We start from the raw sequence: 21,471 nt of genomic DNA on the forward strand, positions 1-21,471 counted from the left end.
TTTTCTCCTTAAGCATGACACCTAATTTCTCCTTAGCTGAGGGACTTACACAGTTGCACAGAATCCCTTAAAAGGTTTCCTTAGTTAGGGAAAAATGTTAACTCACTCACTGCCTTGAAAGATATTCCACAGCAGTTATAGTTTCCATGGAGATTGTTTGCTTGGACTCATGCTTGTGATGCCTGTTACCGTCTCACAGAGTTGGTTTATAGTTAGATAGTGGAAAAAATGGCAGAAGAAAAGAAGACAAGAAAACCATATTTGTCATAGGTGGAAAAGATTATACTTCTGGAGGAGCGTAAATCATAGAAGGCACATACTGCAAAGCAAATTAGATCCCCAAATACCAGAAAACAGAAAACAACTGTAGGAAGACACTGCAACGAAAATTAAGTCAGTCAAATCTAAAGTGTAAAATCAAAAGTGCATCCATTGGCTTCTTCTGGTCGCAGAACCTCTTCTCAGGGTGTGTTAGTTCAGCATAAACTTGGTCATGTTGCAGTTAAGATGTAGGAGTCAGAGGTACCCTAAGTTTTGTTTTTTTTATCTTGCTTTGGTTGCTACGGTGTTTTGTGCAATGGTCTGGGGATTCCTTAAGTACAAGACCAAGACAAGAAGAAAACCATAAATAATTAGGTGAACATTTTAAGGAAACCATAAGGAGAAGACTTAAGGGTGTTTTGCGCAACCGATTTTATTTTGAGGACACCTTAACTAAGACTTTTATTTTTTCTTTTTTACCTTGGTCTGGTTGCTAAGGTCTTTTGTGCAATGGTCTAAGGATTCATTAAGTGTAAGATAAAGACAAGGAGAAAACCATAAATTCTTCAGTGAACATTTTTAGGAAACCTTAAGGAGAAGACTTAAGGTGTTTTGAACAATCAATTTTATTTTTAAGAAAACATAACTACAGCTTTCTCACCTTGCTTTGGTTGCTTAAATCTTTTGTGCAACGGTCTAGGGATTCCTTAAGTACAAGACCAAGACAAGGAGAAAACCATAATTAGGTGAACATTTTAAGGAAAAGGAGAAAACTTAAGGGAGTTTTGTGCAACCGATTTAATTTTGAGGAAACCTTAACTAAGACTTTTTTTTTTCTTTTTTACCTTGCTTTGGATGCTAAGGTTTTTCGTGCAATGGTCTAAGGATTCCTTAAGTGTAAGACCAAGACACGGAGAAAACCATCAATACTTAGCATTTTAAGGAGATCTTGACGAGAAGACTTAAGGATGTTTTGTGCAATCAATTTTATTTTGAGAAAACCTTAACTAAGACTTTGTTTTTCCTTTTTTATATTGCTTTGGTTGCTAAGGTCTTTTGTGCAATGGTCTGGGGATTCCTTAATTATAAGACCAAGACAGGGAGAAAACCATAAAACTCAAGTGAACATTTTAAGGAAACCTTAAGCAGAAGACTTAAGGGTCTTTTGTGCAACTGATTTTATTTTGAAGACACCTCAACTAGGGTACCTTAACTTAAGGTATTTTGTACAACCAGCCCCAGTTTCTTAACTAGTACCATAAATCAAGCGCTGGAGTCGAAGTTTGATTTCATACAAAGTGGGAAATTTCTGACCTTTAACTTCAGATCTAAAATGAGTCAGTCGCCCCATTTTCACTTTTCTTGACTACTTGGCTCCTTTTCAGGTCAAAAACTTCCCAAATCTCACTTGTTAAAAGAAAAATCTACTGAATGTAAACAGCAGACATGAGTGGACACATGAAACTCCACACTGCACATCATTGAGGACAAACAAGTTAACTTAAACAAGCTTATTTTTAATGGATCTGCAAAACTGTTTGAATTTCCAAAGAGAACTTCGGTACCTCCCGCCCACAGTTACCCAGTGGCAAACGTTACACAACGTTACAGAAACGTTTCCAACCCAAAGAAATCTGCATGCAGGAAAAAAAAAAAAAAAAAAAAAAAAAAAAAAAATTCAACCCAAATAGGGAAAAAGAAATAAAAGTAAAATAAATCATACAGATAAAAATAAAACATCAATAAACAGGACATACTGTATAATGCCGTTCTCTTGGCTGGAGGAGAAATTCAAACGCTTCTGCTTCAGTTCGGCGTCCTCGTGCAAGAGCCTGAACCGACAGAATATTAAACTGTAATTTCATTGGGTGGATGTGGCTCCGCCCACCACACAGCCCCGCCCCTGTCTTCCATATAAGGCACAGGACAAAATAAACCCCCACATACAAAAGGAGCTAGCCACGCCTCTGTCACTTGGTAACAAATTGTAAATGACCAAATACGGTTAGACAACAGAAACCCCACTAAGTGTACAAAATGTTAATCCTACATTTGTCTTCTTCTTTTTTTTTGTTTGATTTTATTTTGATTTTCTCTGACTGAAGGTGAGTGCTGTGGGTGGGGGGGTGGGGTTAAGGGTGGGTGAGGGTGTCCAACCAGGTGAGCTCAGGCAAAGGAATTATTAAAAATATGAGCTTGTCTTTTCCACACTTTTTTTTCCTGTTTTTTTTTTTAAACAACTTTTAAAACAAATGACAAGAAACGTGACTGGATTTCTCTTTTTATCAGAAATAAAAATGATCATCAGATGGAGAGTGGAAGAGTACGGTGGAGGGTGGAGGGAGGATTAGATGAGTGAAGTGGTTTATTGTTTTATTCTGATAAAGAGACAGAGAGTGTCAGTGTGCAACAAAACTCATGAGACAGGTTAGAGAGCAGAGACAGAGTTAGAGTTAGCAGTTAGAGAGACAGAGAGAGAGAACATGTGTTTGTTTGTCTGTGTGTGTTTGTGTGCGTTAGTGTGAGTGAGACTGAGGAGTTGTTCAACTGCAGCACTTGCTCTTCCAGCCTGTGACTCCACCTCCACTGCTGATGTCAACGTTTTCACTGTTGGGCTCTTTTACAGGCGTCTGTCGGACAAACAACGCACAGAAACACTTCTTATTAAATACATGGGAATTCAGGAAAATGCACACATACACACACATACAAAATATACACCTAAACACAGGACAATCATCCATCATCTATTCACATTGTTTCATTTGACATTTAAGCATTTATGTACAGCAAGTAGGTCGTTACTACAAAATAAAGTCAGACGGGGTGATGCTGGACGGTTTTGTGGTTCACCACACAAAATTCTGATTTAGAAATGATTTTTTTGCTTCCGCCACAGTTTACGATCAGACCTGCGTTCACAGGAATGGTGTTAAATGCCTTAATTCAGCAAAATTAAATATAAAAAGACGCGCCATAAAAATGTTTAACTATCTTTGTTTAGCTGTATGTCTATTTCAATCTTCCCGAAAACTGTTCTGTGTGTAGGTAAATTGTGAGCAGCTTTTAACTGCTGTGTGACTCTACACCTGATGCAAAATAACAATGATCCTTTAAGTGTCTGAAATCCCATTTTACTGCTCACTATGGAGTAAAATATTGAGTGTTTATTATGCAGGGGAATGGGTGTTCAGTCAGTGCATTTACATGGACATGAATGCTTATGATCAGGTTATTGGAGTATCATGTTTATCAGTTTGAGCATGTGAACACTGAATCCTGTTTTTAGAAACCAGAGTAAGACTTTATCTGGTTTACGAGAAACCCAAATATGCTACCTGGAGTACGAAACAAACCAGCACACTGTTGCATGCATGCACCTTATCCCAGTAGCTCAGAGCCGTCAACAACCTGCACGGGCTTGGCTTCAGCTAAGAGTAGCGTAGCTCCTTTCATGAATAATGATAGCTCAGTCTGAATTGTGTGTATGTGTGGTTAAGAGAGAGGAAAACGGTACATGCAATCAGAGCAGACAGCTGTTTGCGACCGGAGCAGAGAAGAAATTTACAGTTATGTGGTAAAATGGTCGTAAAACTATAGAGTTCAGTGTTTAATATTTGCTGTCGCTCGCATCTCCCATTGCAGCTTTGCTCATGTAAACATCACAGCACCTGTGCAAAGACACTGCAATAATCAGCAACCAGGTTACTAGTATGTTTCATGTTTACAGTCAGGGAATATAAATAACTTGATTTCTCTTTGCTCATGTAAACACCTCATCCCCAATATGATCCTAACTGCGATAAGCCTCGTAAACAGGTTATTCATGTCCACATAATCGCACTCAGTGATTCAAATCATGAGTCAAGAAGCATTCCTGAGTCAGATCTGATTTTGGAAGTTGAAGAGACGGAGAGAGGAGAAGGTTAACTTTGCTGAAGACAGCAAAGTAACTTCTTGAACTAGATGCTAGTACAACTTCCTCTACTGCTGTCCACAAGGACACACACTTTTTATGTCTTTGACAGTGTGAAAATATGATGTCCTCACAAAGGAATTAAGTTTGTCTTGCAGGTAACACTTAAGACTCAACATGCAGGATGTTATATGAATAAATTATGTCCTGACCTTATGTTTTCATATTTAGAAGGCCTCAATATGGACAAGGGGGAAGCTCTTGCTCCATTATTTTGACTGACTTGACTTTGATTTAACGACATATGTTGTAGACGTTTAAAGTGACAACATCAGCAGGGGCTACATTAACTGTCAGTGCATTACTTGTCCATTTAAAGTGCTGTCATTACAGTTAGATTAGATACACTCCCACTTACTATCAGCATCAAACTGTCTGTGAAGTTAGCCTACAAAGAGCAAAGCTATGAAATGGCTACTTGGAGAGTAATATGAATACTAATAAATTATACTAGTAAATACATTGATGCATTTGTTCTTGTAATTCTATCTATATCATCCCCTAAATAAAAAGCACTGACATTGTTTTCATGAACGTACCAACACTTATATATCATAACTGAACACACACACACACACCTTTCTGAGGATGTCTTCTGCTAACGTGAGGAAAGCCTTCTCGATGTTGATGTTGGCCTTAGCGCTCGTCTCAAAAAACCTAATGCCGTGCTCCCTCGCAATCTGTGGGGAAGAAAACAAGACGAGTTAGAACGATGAGTGCGGCCACCGTTTAAGTAAGTCCAAAAATAAAGTGCGCAGAACAGAGATCAGGTATCACTGCTGGTACACACACATGTATACTCACACTTCAATTCTAGTCAGGTAGGTGTGTGTATGAGTAAGCAGATCTGTATCTGAGGTTGCTAAATCTGCAGACTGACTAGTCACTGCTAGTTTGCTATGGTAGCCAGAGCTCTTCAAAGGCCCTGCACGCCTACACAGATGTTTTCACTTGTTCTGGCTGATTAGATCTCGACTCAAGCTCAAACTGGGTGGGACTCTATTTGAGGTTTCATTAAGTGACTAAACTCTTAATAACTAATAGAGGACATGTACAGTAAGTGACGTCAGTGAATGGAAAAGTCATCGCAGACACTCCTGCTGCTTAGTGTCTTGAATGGCTCCAAGCTTTGTTTAGTGTCAAAAAAAGGTACAAATATGGTCCAAGAAACTCAATTTGTCCCCATATTTCAGTGTCTATTCACCATCTTGTTCATACTATCAATTACTATTGGTGTACAGAGGCTAGAAGTGACCCCCACACAGCATCACAAATAGTAGCCTCTATTTCAACTGGCGTCCATCTTCAGTCAGACATTATTTGAAGCTAGCGGCAAGCTTGTTTATAAAAAGGAAGTATCTCCTCAGTGATATGGACATGTCGTGATGTCGTACTGCTGTTCTTCTACAACTTAATACACAAGCGAACCCATTCAACACAAACTACACTGCACTGAGTTATGCCTTGTGCTGTAAAGACTGTGTCCTGAAAATAAAGTCATCCGCTTCATTCCAGCTATAAAACATCCAGCACCAGCTGCCACAATATTTCAGTGGCATCACTTACACCATCTATTATCGATTTTGCATACTCATAAACAACGCAGTGTTTAGTTTGAGCATGAATGCAGCGAGTTTAAACAACCTAAGAGAATATATGAGGATTTCTGAGACCAGCTGACCCATAATTTTCTTGCGACGCAGGTCTGAAATATGTCTGGAGGCCCAAATATAATCAAAGTCTTGTATTCATTAAGTAAACAGACATTTACAGTGAGGTAACAAATTCTGAAATGCTGCTTTCCACACATTTTTAACGTGAGTTACAGCAGAAAATATTCGTGAAGAGGACTCTAACTTCTCTGTCAAATGTCCTATAGTTACAAGGCCTCAAGGGCACCTCGACTGCACTTGTTAGGACAGTTAAGAGCCGCACATTCTCAGCCCTGATCCTCTGAGCTCGTCTACAAAGTCCAGTTACTCACTGACCTTTACTCTGCAGCAGCTACTTTCTAATGAGAAATATTGCTTACTGAATATAATAAACTTGCTTGTGTAGTTGCTATATCAGGGCGGTACCAAAACTCAATTTTTGCTACTACATTAAAAGGATTCCTCGTCTATTCTAATTCGTTTTAGATGACTTACGTCGCAAGAAACTGTTGTTTGGGTAGCTGTCTTCACTAGCTGAGTCACTACAGTAGGCACAATAAGCCTTCATGGCATGCAAGGACAAACAGCAGCTTACTGCACATTCTATAAGGAGGCACTGTTTGAGTGGATGGTGTAAGCTGACATTTCACAAGTAACTTCAGGAAGCTTACTAACTATTTCTACCAGTTCTGATACTGTAATTTAAATTCCATTATCCTTACATTATTTCACAAACATTATGGCATTCTCTACTTGCTATCCTGCCACTTCATATTGTGTTTTCTATGAGCTGAACATGTAAGCTGCTGCAATGTGGCTGCAACACATCGGCCAATCAAACATGCAGGGCCTTGACGATGAATGGCTGTTTATAGCCGCAGTGGACGGCTCCATCTCACCTGCTCCCCCTTGGCTTTTGGTACGACCCTCTTGTCCTCCATGTCACACTTGTTGCCTAGCAGCATCCTCTCAACATCCTCATTTGCATGCTGAAAAAATAAAAGAAAGAGTAGAGTAGATTACTTTTTCATCATCAGTAACATTAAACTTAATCTCCCACAAGCCAACCAATCAATCGACCCCCGTAAAACGCACACAGGTAATCATTTACATTTCAATGCTTTTATCAGCCACCAGGGTCAAAAATTTCAGCATCTGTGTATAAGAAAAGTGGCAGAACTGAGTTGTGACTCTGGTACAACGAACCCTGCTTCCCACTTTGTCATCTAGACCATAGGGTCCAAACATCAGGGTCAGGACACCCTCAACAGGTCTCAAGATAAATCCGAAGGGCTATAAGTTGCTTAAAAGCACAGGAAAACACAAAGTATTTTTATATAACACAAAATCATTTTTAAACTTTTAGTTTTTGACTTTTTAAGCTCAGCTGCTAGACAGTTTTAAAGGAAGTGACTGACAAATATTTCCATCATTGATCTACCCAACAATGACCTTTACAATGAATCTTTTGGTCTATAAAATATCAGACAATAGTAAAAACAAAATGGCATAAAATAAAAAAGGGACAAGTTTGGCAATTTTGCTTTAAATAAAAAAGATTTTAAAAATCCACTGATTTTCAAAATGATTGCTGATGACTTTCTGTCAATTGCCCAGTTGATTAATTAATTCTTTTTTATTCAGCTCTAAGAATTTTACATGTTTTGGACTGTCAATTTTTTTAAAAAAAAAATCAACCAGGGCGGGATTGACTCATCCTCTGATTATGATTTTTTTTAATACTTGAATGTTTTGTTTATAAAATATCAGAAAAAAGTGAAACGTCCATTAAAATTTCCCACAGTTTGAGGTGATGTCTTTATTTGTCTTGTTTTGTCAAACTAACAGTTTAAAACTCAAAGACACTCAGTTTACTATGGTGTATGACACAGCAATACCAAATTTTACTTAAAAATTATTCAATTATCAAAACAGTTGCAGATTAAATATCTGTTGATCTACTAATAGAATTGATTGATTGTTGCAGCTGTGAATCAAAAAATTAAAATGAATTCACTGAGATCGCTTTGTTCTGAGGGCAACAAGCCCAAAAAAAAAGTTGGGAACCCCTGATCAAGATTGTATTCATATCACTATCCAGGAAGCAGAAAACCTTGTATCCTTTAAGCCCTCTATGGAGCCAACAGCCATTTTTCACACACAAAAGTGCAACATGAGCAAGGTCGAGTTCTGAGTTTGCAGGAAATGCATTGTGTTTCCTTTCCTTGACCGGATTCAAGCTCTCTCACAGCAAGGGTGAAAATTTTCTAAAAGAAAGCGATCTAGACAAACCCAACGCCTGGCTGTCTCACCCAAAGACGCAACACCTTCATACTGACCATGTGTCGTAAGATTATAGCGTATTGTCGCACCCAGGCATAATGAAGACAGATAATGTGAGCTATTGATTAAAACTGTCACAGTAATTAAACTGATGTGTTTCATCTGGCATGGATCCCACAAGATTAGACATTACGCAACAGAATAATCACAACTGACATAGAGACTAAGATTTCAATATGAAACACACTAAAAGCACCAACGCAGAAAAACAACAAGGAGACGGAAGCTGAAACAGAGGCACAATTACCCACAGAGATGCATCTACCTTTACATTTACCTGCGCTTTCTTTCACTTGTGGCCTTTTATCCACCATGACACAACAAAAATGCAAAACCAGCCCTCACAGACACCGTTAAATCCTCCCTCAGCTGCCCGTAATGCACACAGACTTTTAAGGATCTTAAACAGGACTCCAGTATTGTGTAACCTCTCTTTAACACTGACCTAATAGTCAAAGCTGTTTATAGAGACGAGCCACTGAGTGGCTGATTTTTGTCTGATGTTAAAAATGAGGTTGTGTTAAACATTTTAACACCACCATTAAAATTCCTAAGGAGCTGGACTAAAGGTAGACATACTTCAGCACCAGAATATATAAAATAGTTTGTACCTTTTTAAGGTGAGATCTGATTTGACTTTGCTAAAGTGCTAAGATAATGACATGCAGTTTAGAATCTATTTAGAAGTGCAAAAAGCAGTGACAGTATATGTAATATACAGAATTAACAGTAATAGGAACCATACATATAGCACAAAGAATAAAAAGTAAGGGGTGGATATGAATACACTACGATATACACAGTATGAACTGAATAGGCTATGATAGACACAGTATGAACAGTGTGAGATTAGAACGCTATGGCATATACATTAAGTAGGCAATATATATATTGATATTATAATAATTTATAGATAGCATAAGTTCAAGTAGCATTAAACGGCACTAGTGATAATATATACAGAATAAACAACTGCAAGTATGATATGAATATGGTGAATACACTATATATTGGATATATACAGTATAGACCCAGGCTGTGATTTTTTGTGTACTGGCACCGAACCATCACTTTACAGAGGTCATGATCCAGTGTACGCAGCAGAATACACGGTATGCCGGCAGGTGAATGTAATGTGGAACCAGAGCAAACTTTTTGCCATACACCATAAGCAAAATCTCCAAGGTTGGAACAACAAGCTGATTAGCGTGCCAATCAGTCACACTATGGAGAGTAAAAATGAAACTGCGGAGCTGGTAGATTCACCTAGCATTGCCCCACCATTGTAGGGTATGCGAATAGAACCACATCCAACATGCTAATGCACATTCAACGGTATCAACCAGATGTGCAGATCACTGGGACAACGAAAAAACAAACTGGAGCCCAACTTCTTATCCACGCTGTTTTCGAGCAGCCCTTGGACACAAGAGCAGAACAGGATCAAACAGCTACTGAAGCTGCTGGCATTTACATTGGCATATAGCCAAGGTGGATCCAACTGTGACACTCATCCTAATGCATGAGTTTTATTTATTATAATTCTATTCATTTTGTATTTTCAGTTTCATATCGTAAGAGTTGCATTTTGGTTTTATAGCCTGTTGTGACCTGTTACCTTTAAAGAAAGCGCTTAGTGTTAATACAGAAGTGTTTTAAGTGTTCCTTAATTTTTTTAATGAAAATAGTTTACCAAATTTGCCAGCGGGCAAAATGCTACTTTAGATCCCAGCAAGAGGATTGTGTCTGTCTTTGACACTTGCACTACTGTCTGTTCAAAACAAGTGAAAAGAAATGCCTATGAATTTGTCTTTTTTCCACTGTGCCAAACTCAAACTCAACTGTGACTCCTTAAACATGGGTATGAACCGAAATGGTATAAATACGAATATGTAAAGTATCTGCACAGAATAATTCGATATTAGTAGATATAAAATTGTCCTGATTAATGACATGACACTTATAAAGAACTTATAATGTGTACATAACTTGAGTGTTACATGTCCATGCTTGATCTGTCTAGACCTGTAACACCATTAGCGAACATACTCTTGGAATCATCTCATATACACATCTGGTCCTCCCTAATGAAGTAAAACTGAAAGTTTCAAACAGCTAACACATCTTTGTCATTGTCTGTTAAACTTCTGGTTCCACTGATACTCACAAGGTACAACAGCACAGCCCCTGGTTGTCCTACAATGAGCCAGATGGAAACAGACATCTGGCTCAGCTGATGTAATTTAGTCACACTCCTGCTACACAGCTCGCTGCACACAGATCGGCCAGCTAGTTAGCAATGTTGGCTGCCTTCCCTCAAAGTATTTAAGTCACTTTGTCATCGTGCCAAGGATAAAACAATAGATGTGCCAACATAAAACGTCCTGTTAACATCTCTGATTAGATTTTACACAGCAGCATAGATCCACATGATTATATGTACTCAGAATATGGAGACAGAGAGTGTGTGAGTGTGTTTTACCTCATCAATGTTGCGCAGCCATTTGCTGATGTTTTCAAAGCTCTTGGCATTGGTGATGTCGTAGACCAGCATGATGCCCATGGCCCCTCTGTAGTAGGAGGTGGTGATGGTGTGGAACCGTTCCTGGCCCGCTGTGTCCCTACACAGACACGAAAACACACAGAGTTCATTTGTCTGTATTTATCTGTTTGCATCACAGCGGAAATTGGCCATAAAATATCTGCAGTTTGACAGAAATGTTGCTCCAATGCCAATTACTTTGCAACCTCCTCAGATTCCTTGCTTTCTATGAATGCAAATCGCAACACATATCACCCACAAATGTTGAAAAGTCATTACAAAATATAATTTAGCATGTAGATACATTAGCTTCAAATATGCGATCTCTACTTGGCATGCTTACTCCTCTAATGTAAAATTCCTTTGTCACCAAAAGAGGCTGATAAAAGTACCCTTAGAGTATTTACCACAATAAAAAAGCCCCACTAGCACATTTCTGACTCTGAGCAAATTAAGTACTTACTCAAACACACATTAAAACCCTCTACAGGCTACCCATGTCCCTGACATGTCTAGCATGCACCTCAACTGTAACGTTTTCCTACCAGGGGAAACCCTGCCAACATCCATCCATCACTGCTGATACAGAACAAGAAAAGCGGCCCTGCAACACCAGGTTCGCATGAGCAAATCAAACCTACGCTCACACTAGCTGTTCCACTTTGACGTTCAAAATAGTAGCTGACTGTGCAAAATCGGCAAGCTTTACGATCTAGACTTGGTTTTGCATTTCCCCATAGTCTTTCATATATTCACAAGCCATAGGGGCTACAGAGAATCATAGAGAAAAGCCTTCAAGATAACTTGTAAAATACAGATCCTTGATACTCTGGTACATTTCCTTTTCTACTATCAAAAGATAGGACTAGTGGGCAGTAAATGGGAGCACATACTTGACAACCACACACTAACATTTTTGTTTACAAATACTTTAATGAGTAATTAATTAGCCTTGAATGAATAGACTCTTGTCTGCAGAGGAGATGTTATCATGAAAATGCCAGAATAACAATTACAGTTTTGTGTACGGACCTTGTAACACTTGACCAAAAACTGTGTGTTGTGTTGTTTCGAAATATTTGTAACTTCATAAACTATTCAACACTATAAATATATGTGAGCTCATATACAATTTGATCCTAAAGAACAGACAATCTACAACAATTTTGCTCAACGATTAATCAAACCTTAAATTGTTTTTGAAGCAAACATGCAGAACCTTTGCTTGTTCCAGTCTCGAAAATATAAGGATTTCCTGCTTTAGTTTGTCTTGCATGATATGAATTTAATAACTTCTGGGTCCTGAGCTGCTGTCCAGACAAAACAAAGACATCATATCCAGCCACACCAAATGACACATCAGTGAGTCCACTGAATATTTAGGAGATTAATAGATAATAAAAACAGTAGTTAGTTGTAGCCCTCTAAGCAATTAGATGAAATCTCACCTGCAAACCTAAGATTAGTATCCATGTTTTATCATGTTTGCAGAAGAAAATGTTAAATATAAAGTAATTTCAGTTGAGGAAAATCAACTGTTGTCGACTACAATAATAACCCTGTAGCAAACGTCCTGATGGACTGATGACCATTTCCTGTTCTAGCACATTTCTGGGCTTTGAGGGAGGCATGTCAAACAGATGTTTCACGATGATATAACAAGGCACAAAAAGAAGAGGCTGAATTGAAATACGATTTACTCAGTGATGGTTTATTTTCCAGTTCTGTACTCTAAACACAGAGCCTTAACTTGGGTATACAAACTAAAAATGGAAAACAGTCCAATGACTCACCAGATCTGTAGTTTGATCTTCTTTCCTTGTAATTCAACAGTTTTGATCTTGAAGTCTATTCCTGTAAAACAGAGACAACATATCAGCACATATATCCATAAAAACACATGAACAACTAGCACATGGCGCACTGACTGAACTGAAATGGCGGTTTACAGACAGACTTTGGCCCCGATGCAAACTGAGAATGAGAATCACCCATAGAAAGACATTTAGGAGCAGAGGGAAATTGAGAGTGAGTGACAAGTGTTTCCATCAGAGAGACAATAACATTATCTCTTCCTGATTCTGCAGAGTCATGCCCAGACCTTGAGCCTATCAGCACACAGCTGTGGCATCAGCAGCTGGCTAACAATGGGTACACATACACACACACACACACACACACACACACACACACACACACATCATACCCACACAAGAGCCAGGTTGATCAGAGTAATCAGTCTAACACAGGCAAACAGCAAAACTGTTATCATGCACTGCAATAGCTTTGTTACTGTTAAACCTGAGTTTAAATGCAGCCGGTTAGAAACACGGTATCATACATTTCTGTAGTCTATTAGTGACCTTTAGATGTGGTTGGAGCATTTGGACTGGTGGTGCAGTGAGAGGACAGACTGTGGTGGGAGAGCACACAGTTTTTCCTGTATGTGCCTGTTTCTCAGTGTGGAAACAAACTTATTTCAGTTTCCATTTTGGCTGAATTTTGGATTTAATTATTCTTGATATATTGAACAGACTGGACCTGACCAGATGCTATGCTACATGTTATCCTACTTGTCATCTTTTATTTCAATATGTATTTATGCAAATCTGTATTTTCTAAAATGCTGCAAAAAAGTACTATTCGGAAACAGGCAAATAATTAACAGTATTGCATCTACTCTAATCGCAATCTTGGAATCCATAGGCTATCGTTGGACCGCGATAAAGCATCGAAGGGCAACAGCCAATATTTCGGGAGATCCAGCGGATATCCAGGACCTTGCCTTCTTCTTTTGTGCACCAGTCATTTGTCGATTCTCTATAAACAGATATATGCAAATGAATGTAGAGAAACATCAGCTTATGTAACTTTAAATCGTTGACAGACGACAGCCGATGAGTTCCAAGACTGCATTTCAGTCAATGCGTTCTGACTCTCCATACGAACTGCTGACCCGCCGTGCCAATGGGATTGGTCATTACTTCTAGGACTACAAACGGAAACCAGAACACTGCCAATACCAAAATCTTGTCCCATTGCTCAAAGATTGTGCATACATATGCAGATATATGTTTACAGAGATTACCCTGGTGGTAATCTGACTCGATTTGGATTTGAGCTGATGATTTCTGGTAAATGTAAGTTAATTGTAAAGCACTGAGAAACATGATGCTAAACTGATCAGTTAACTCATCAATTAACTTACTAATTTACTATTTATTACAATGCATGAATTGCAGAAGTCATTTGTCAAGCACAAAGGTCAAACGTTCTCTTGTTACAGCACCTTCAATGTAAGCATTTGATGCTTTCTGTCCTTTATATCAATATAAATGAAATTTGATCAATCGATGTAAACTAAATATCTTAAATGAAGTTGCATCTTCGGGCTCTGAGAAATTGTGATGTGCAGTTACCACTGGTTTGGGACATTCATATACTAAACTTGGACTATCACTAAGATTATTTCGACTATCGATTAATCTGCCCATCATTTTCTTGATGAATCAATTCATTGTTAATTCCATAAAATGTCAGAATAACACAAAACATGTCCATCAAAATTTCCCAGAAAATTGAAATGACATATTTATAATGCTTATTTTGTTTGATCAACAGTCCAAAAGCTTAACATACTAACAATGGGCCAGTAACAAGCAGAAAATACTCTCATTGGAGAAGCTGGACCGAGGTAATGTCTGGCATTTTCTGCTTGCATTGTGACTCAACCTGTGTCAATGATGAAATGCAGCTAATAATTCTAAAGATTTATTGTGTTCTCAGTATCAAGTACACTTTAGCAGGATTATCGTCTTTGTCATCATCATGAAGCCCCACAAGAGGCCAAATTCAGAGTGGTGATTCATGACTGTTTACACTTTTTGGCCAAGAGTTTTCCAGCTAAATAGTGAGCTGTCATTTCAGCTCTGGTCAGAAACTGTGGTTGGTTAAAAAGTCCCAAGAAACAGCTGTGCTCTAGGTGGAGCAGGGCCATCGAATAATGAAGGAACTGGCTGCCAAGGTGTGACTCACTAAATATTATGCACTCCCCAGAGAGAGGGAGGGGGGACAGAAAGATATAGTTGGATAGAAACAAAAAGAGACAAAGAGGAGTAGAAAATTTCTGCAGATAAGACACAACTTACTGTACCCGCATTGATATTTTACCTCAATAACTTTCAACAGCAGCAATTACATACAGGGCAAAATACTAAAGTAAAAGAGGGCGAGTTTTCTTAACAACCATAACTGAAAGTTTTCAAAAACCAAGTTCAGCTGTGACTGTCGTAGCACTGTGTGCGAGGAGTAAAGCAGTATTTTTCCTGGTGAGGTGCACTGGCACGTTGTCAAGAAAATATGTGCATTGTGCAATCGCACAATTACACAATCACTGGGAAAATGGGCACACATAAACAGAGAAGAATGACACTTGAGCTGGAGGTCTTAAACAGAAAGTACATGGTTTATGGTTGGTTCTCTTTTTTAATCCCAGAGGAATCATTCCTTCCCAAAGTATGAATTCCACTGTAGCCATCGCCAGTTTCCATGCAAAATTCATGATGTGTTGTGGAAAGACATTTCAGATTGCAACACCATGCATATTCAGCACTCTTAATATGCATAACCTCAAGTATACAAGGAGGAAGGGCAGAGAGAGCGACACTCGGGTGATTGGAAATGGGGATGAGTGAGGGGGGTGGTTTCCAGTGGGGGTATTTTGAGAAGCAGCTGTGCATCTGTGTCTCCAAAGGTATGAGTGTCAGAAGAAGAACACACTCCTGTATCACATGTCCTGGTTCTGCTGGTTCTTCCCAAAGTTCTGTTCCTGTTTAGACTTTCCGGTTTTGACACCAAGGGCCGTACCTGATTTATGTGTAGGGCCTTCTCCAAAAGTAAAGAGGCAGAATATTTGCAAACTTTGGACTGTACATTCTGTACTCTCTGCACTACAGTGCTGTGATGCATCTCGTTTGTTGCATCCACTGAACTTACAATAGTGTCTGCCAAAACATTAGCAACCATCGTAGCCAACAAAATACTGGGAAAATAAGATGAACCCACTAATCATATAGCAACAAAACCAGAAGTACATCCCTGCACATCAAAAGGCTTGTGCTGGCAGTCTTCAAAAATTCATATTTATCAAATCACAAGTGTTACTGTCCGCTAATCACATATTCAGAGTCAAAACAAATAGTTCATCTACAGCAAACTGGTCAGCAACTAATCTGATAATTGTTCAAGTCATTCTTTAAACACAAAAGACAAAAATGACGTTCCAGCTTCTCAGTTATGTGTACTGGTTGCTTTTTTGACTAATGTGATAGTAAGCCTACCATCTTTTGGTCTTGACCTATTTGTTTGACAATACAAGCAATCTAAAAGGTGTCGTCTTCGCCTGTTATATAACAAAAGACTATCAGTGGAATAATGGATGATGAACATAATTGTATTGCATATATCATCACCACAAAGTAAGCTGATCGAAGATACACTGACTGCAAGGTGGAACATTAAGTAGGTACTTCTTAAAAGTACTTCACTCCTTTCACCAGATGCAGAATCAAAAGGCAATACCTAAAAATCGGTATCACAACACTCACTTATTTACTGTACACTATTAAAAATCAAAGCTCCCCGACAGCTACAGGTTCGCATTATTTGGTATGCTGAGAGATTAGTATGTTCTTCATATACTTTACTTTGATCACACTGATGCCGCTTTGTTTTGAATACAGATGTAGGACAAAGGCGAGCTGAGACAGAAGCTTATGACTGTGTTGTAGATTTAAAGGGACAGATCTCGTAGTAAACCAGAGAAAACATATTAGTGAACATCCTGAAATGAGCAAACTTATGTTGGTTTGTGATTATGAATGTTGATGTAGTGCCAGTAATTCACAGGTCTTGTCAAACTGAGGGGGAACACCTCAAGTGGGTACTTCCTAAATGAAATGACAGTAATGACTGTTGCAGACAGTTCAAGCTCAAGCACTGTGATCATTCCTGTTTCTGGTCACCTTGATACTTAAAATAACTTGTAAACTAACATAAAACTTATGCTATGTTTACCAAAGTTTTTTTGGGATAAATTAGACACAACACTGAGCAGGCTTATAATGTGGACACCTACACATTTGCTTCGGCGTGATCAAGCATGTTGCCTTTTGGAGATAATACTTAAGTTTTGCTTGAGGGCAGACACAGAGTATGATGAATATATCAACTTTTTCTACAGATAAGGAGAAAAAACGCCTGCAGTTGCTGCAAACTCCTACAGGTGATACACTTGACAAACTACCCATCATGTCAGGGAAAGCACCACTGCAATGAGCAAAGGTCACTATTGGTCTCTGACTGCTTAAGAACCTGTCAGGCTGCATCTGACCATCACAGCACAGCCTTCTCTTAAACTGGCTGAACTGGCAGAGCTCTGACATGATGGCTGCAACTCAGCCTATGATTACATTTTTTAAAAAAAAACAGGGCAGAGTGTAACACACCACAAAAGACAAACAATCTTCAAAACCATAAACAAGCACAAGCACATAAACACATCCATGTGACAAAAAGCTTCGCAGCAGTGTGATTGTTCAACGTTCATTGCTGTACCTCGACAAATCTAATCTGGCCTGGATGCCACTGGGAACAGTGTCGCCCATTATGGCTGGGTGTTCTTAGACATAGAGTCAAGGAGTCGTCAGCACTTAAAAGTTACGAAACGATGGGCTTGAAATTTAAACTAAATCAAGAGATCAAGGATGTAATGCCAGCACATTGCAAACAGTCAGCTTCGTGCGGCTCAGGAACACACATCTAATGTTACGTTATTACTCAGCACTGATCTTAAGCAACAGGAGTAAATGGAGACTTCACTTGGGCCGTGCAGGGATTTGACATAGTTTAACACTTGACTCATGTGAGCATGATGTTGGATGCATGAGTAGAGGACAGAGGGAAAAAAAGCTGATGATACCACCATGGTGAATTGTTTATGGTTCTCTTCAGAGCAGTGGTGGAAAGTAAGTCAGAGGTACTTGTACTGAAGTATTTTCCAGTGGCAGTTTCTGCTCCTTTATACTTCAAATCCACTATATTCTTGTTGGGAACTATTGTACTTTATCCTCCACTACAAACATTTGACAGCTACAGTCACCAATTGCATCACGGAATCAGATTTTGCACACAAAGCATATGAATTTCTTGTAATGTTACTTACACACTCATGTAGCAGTAATGATAGATCAGCAACACAATGTGTTTAACAGCCTGAAACATGCCATTTTGAATAAGTACTTTATCTTTTGGCACTTCAGGTAAGTTCCACTGGCAATGTTTGTGTACTTTCACTTACGTTTGAAGAAAACAGTTATAGAGTATTTTGTGTGCCATTTATAATTTTGAAAAAAGATGCAAATATTTGTAACCTTTAAAAGGTGCAATTCATGACAGGGACAAAACCACATATTTACATATTGATAATAAGCTGTAAAAGCAAGTCAGTTACATGGGGAGACAGTTTTCTGGTGCTTTTGTACCAGCAGCACGGCCCTGCACTGTTAGCCTCGTTAGCTCGCTAGCTACTGGGTCAAGTGCCGTGACAGCAATTCCTCCGGCACCTAAACCGGTTATACTTGCCATTTCTGGCAGGCTTAACCTAAACAACAATCATGTTTTGTTATTAAAGTCGCAGTCCTTTGAAACAAGAGTGACTGGGGTTTAGCTAATAGGCACATAAACCTTTCCAGAGAAACTGAACCTGTGCAGGCCTGACGAGAAGCTAACGTCAGTGCACGCTGATAGCATGCTAGCTAACCAAATATGTCCTGCCTACCATTTCCAGCTGCAGGAGAAAGTCATACGAGTCTCCCAGCTGTCAAACTACCTCCGATAGGGGTTCAACGGAATGGTATAAACACCTGTAACAACACACAATCCATTGTCTGTGGGGTGTTTCTTAACGTTACCTATGGTGGAGATGAAGGTTGTGTTGAAGGCGTCGTCAGAGAAGCGGAACAGCACACAGGTCTTCCCCACGCCCGAGTCTCCGATCAGAAGCAGCTTGAACAGCAAGTCGTACGTCTTCTTCGCCATTGAAAAACAGCTTGTATCAACCCAGACAAGAAACAAAAAAAACTGATAACCTAGCACGCCTATGTGAAGTCTAATGCCAGCTCCAACCCGTCCAATTGCCCCGCTTCTGCTTGACTGTTAACGTTTAACAATCTGGGATTTGTTGATTAGCTTGGCAAGCTAACTAGTTGGCTAAATACCACCCAAATAACGTGCCCGTGGAGAAGTTATATTTCCCAAGCCCAACTGCGTTCCCCCTTTACAGCATGAGAACAGAAAGCAAAAATAAGGATCTCCTCCCGTGTGATTCCTCTTTTCCACTCTTTCTTTTCTCCCACACAGTCGGGACAAAATGGCTCCTCTCTCTACCCCGACTCACTCTTTCTTCAAACTAACGGCGAGCTAATTCAAATTCTCGGCACACCCCGTCATTCCAGAGCCCGGCTGCCACAAGCTCGACCGAGAAGAATTTGGAAAAAATCTCAACGTTAAAGTCTGTAAAATTCGCTGTCTGCTCGGAGTTATTTCGCTTTTTTTCTGGAGAGATTACAACCGAAATATAGACGACCGCCGTCGCCTTCGAATGGGAGCCACCACGGCGACACCCTGGGCCCCACAGCCCGCCTTTGTCCCGCCCCTTCTGTCAAATTCCACGTCTCTGGTTGGTCAATACCACTGTCACTTAACCAAGCACTCTAATATGATTGGCTCTCTTTGTAAAGGGAGTGTCTTAGATTGACAGAAAGGGCAAATGTTACTGCGTACTTTACTCGGACATTTAGGCTCAAAGCTCCCATTACTTCACTGAGTGAAACGCATCTAATGATCCAATATGGCGGCCGGTTTCTTGCGGATCTTTCCTAGCCGGGGTGTGTTTCAGTTTTCATGGCAAGCTGGCATTTGATGCGGTGACTATCCCAGCTGTGAGTCAGGCAAAGTGATGTCATATATAAGTACTTCTGTGCTTGTTACGGGCGTTTCCCACATCCTCTGTTCTGTGAACTGTAAGGACATGTATCCTTTAAAGTCTGTTAATAACTGGAAACACACCGAGAGTGTATCTGCGTGTACACAACATTAAAGTAGGTTCCTTAGATTGTGTGTGTGTGTGTGTGTGTGTGTGTGTGTGTGTGTGTGTGTGTGTAACTCTTTCCTTCTTCCGCCTGTCAGAGTAGTTTGACTCTCAGACACTCCTTAGGAATGTTGAGTATGCCCTGCTTTCTGCTGCCGAGTACAGACATGCCACAAAGTAAAAAAGAAAGACATACAGGAAGAAAGGTATAAAGAGATAAAGACAGAAAGGAAGATATAAAGAAAGAAACATACAAAGAAAGAAATATATCAAGAAAGACATAGCCTAAAGAAGGAAAAGTATAAGGCATAAAGAAAGTAATAAAGAAAAAAAGGTACAACGAGAGAAAGACAAATAAATATATAAAAGAGATCTTAATAAGTCAGAGAAACGGAAAAGATGGAAGTTTTGTGCTGTAATGGTCATTAAAATTTGATAATCCATCGAACAGCTGCCAGTGGTGGAAAGTAAGTTAGTATATTTACTCAACTTTAGAGAAGAGAAGAAAAGAGAAGAGAAAACTTATGTTATTCCAAGGGAAGTTGTTGTGCAGCAGTTGCAATACAAAGCAGGAAAGAGTATGAATGGGCCTATAAAGAGTGCAAATAAAGCAAAATATAAACCTTAAGGATGCAAAAAAACAAATGTAGCTACACAAGGCCCAAAAGTAGGAAGTTAACAATAATAAGAATATTGAAGTACTGTGCCAAAGTCCAATCCTGAGGTACTTGTACTTCACTTGAGTGTGTTCATTTTCTGCGTCTTTATACGTAGTCTTTAATACAACTCAGAGGGAAGTATTGTAGTTTTTACTCCTTTTCTCCACTCAATTTATTTGATAACTTTAGCCATTTCCAGAGACAGATTAAAAGGCTAATGATGTCAAAAAGAATTTATTTATCGATAGAAAGAAATTTGCAAGTTACCCAACATTATATAAAGTACATATAGAGCAGGTCCTCTTCCACTGAATCTGCCATCTTGTTCTACAGTAGCCCAGAGCAGACAAATCAAATACTGGCTCTAAATAGGGCCATTCGCATTTTTATGTCGGTTACTGTAGTTCTCTTACATACTCAGCCTATGGGAGAAGTATCAGCTTTGCAACCTCAGTGCTAGGTCCTTCAGTCCTTCAAGCTGGACCTTTAAGAACTAAGGTGGGTGCCATAACAAGACACCAGGGGATACAAAAGTAATTTTAAAAGCATATAAAGTGTGTTAAATATTCATAACTATTCATTCAATTTCTGTAACAGCTTATCCTGTTGGGAGTCGCAGGGGTGCTGAAGCCTGTCCTAGCTGACATTGAGAGGCAGGGTACACCCTGGACAGGTCACCAGACTATCACAGGGCTGACACATAGAGACGGACAACCATTCACGCTCACATTCACACCTATGGACAATTTAGAGTCACCAGTTAACCTGCATGTCTTTGGACTGTGGGAGGAAGCCGGAGTACCCAGAAAAAACCCACGCTGACACAGGGAGAACATGCAAACTCCACACAGAAGGGCTTAACTATCCAAACTAAGTAGAATACCACAAAT

At 39.3% G+C, this 21,471-nt stretch overlaps 1 protein-coding gene across 1 annotated transcript; it reads right to left on the reverse strand.

Annotated features, from left to right (window-relative positions):
* Positions 1 to 2,377: 2,377 nt before the first annotated feature.
* Positions 2,378 to 19,457, reverse strand: rab10 (RAB10, member RAS oncogene family). The gene is made up of 6 exons (XM_049589865.1): positions 18,745 to 19,457; positions 12,568 to 12,628; positions 10,715 to 10,853; positions 6,789 to 6,878; positions 4,816 to 4,917; positions 2,378 to 2,891 (listed from the first exon to the last, which is right to left on the reverse strand). Exons 1-6 carry the CDS (start codon positions 18,869 to 18,871, stop codon positions 2,805 to 2,807), a joined length of 606 nt encoding a protein of 201 aa, XP_049445822.1. The 5' UTR covers positions 18,872 to 19,457; the 3' UTR covers positions 2,378 to 2,804.
* Between the last annotated feature and the right edge of the window lie 2,014 nt (positions 19,458 to 21,471).

Source organism: Epinephelus fuscoguttatus, linkage group LG11 (assembly GCF_011397635.1).
Source record: "Epinephelus fuscoguttatus linkage group LG11, E.fuscoguttatus.final_Chr_v1".
In the NCBI taxonomy this organism is placed as follows: domain Eukaryota; kingdom Metazoa; phylum Chordata; class Actinopteri; order Perciformes; family Serranidae; genus Epinephelus; species Epinephelus fuscoguttatus.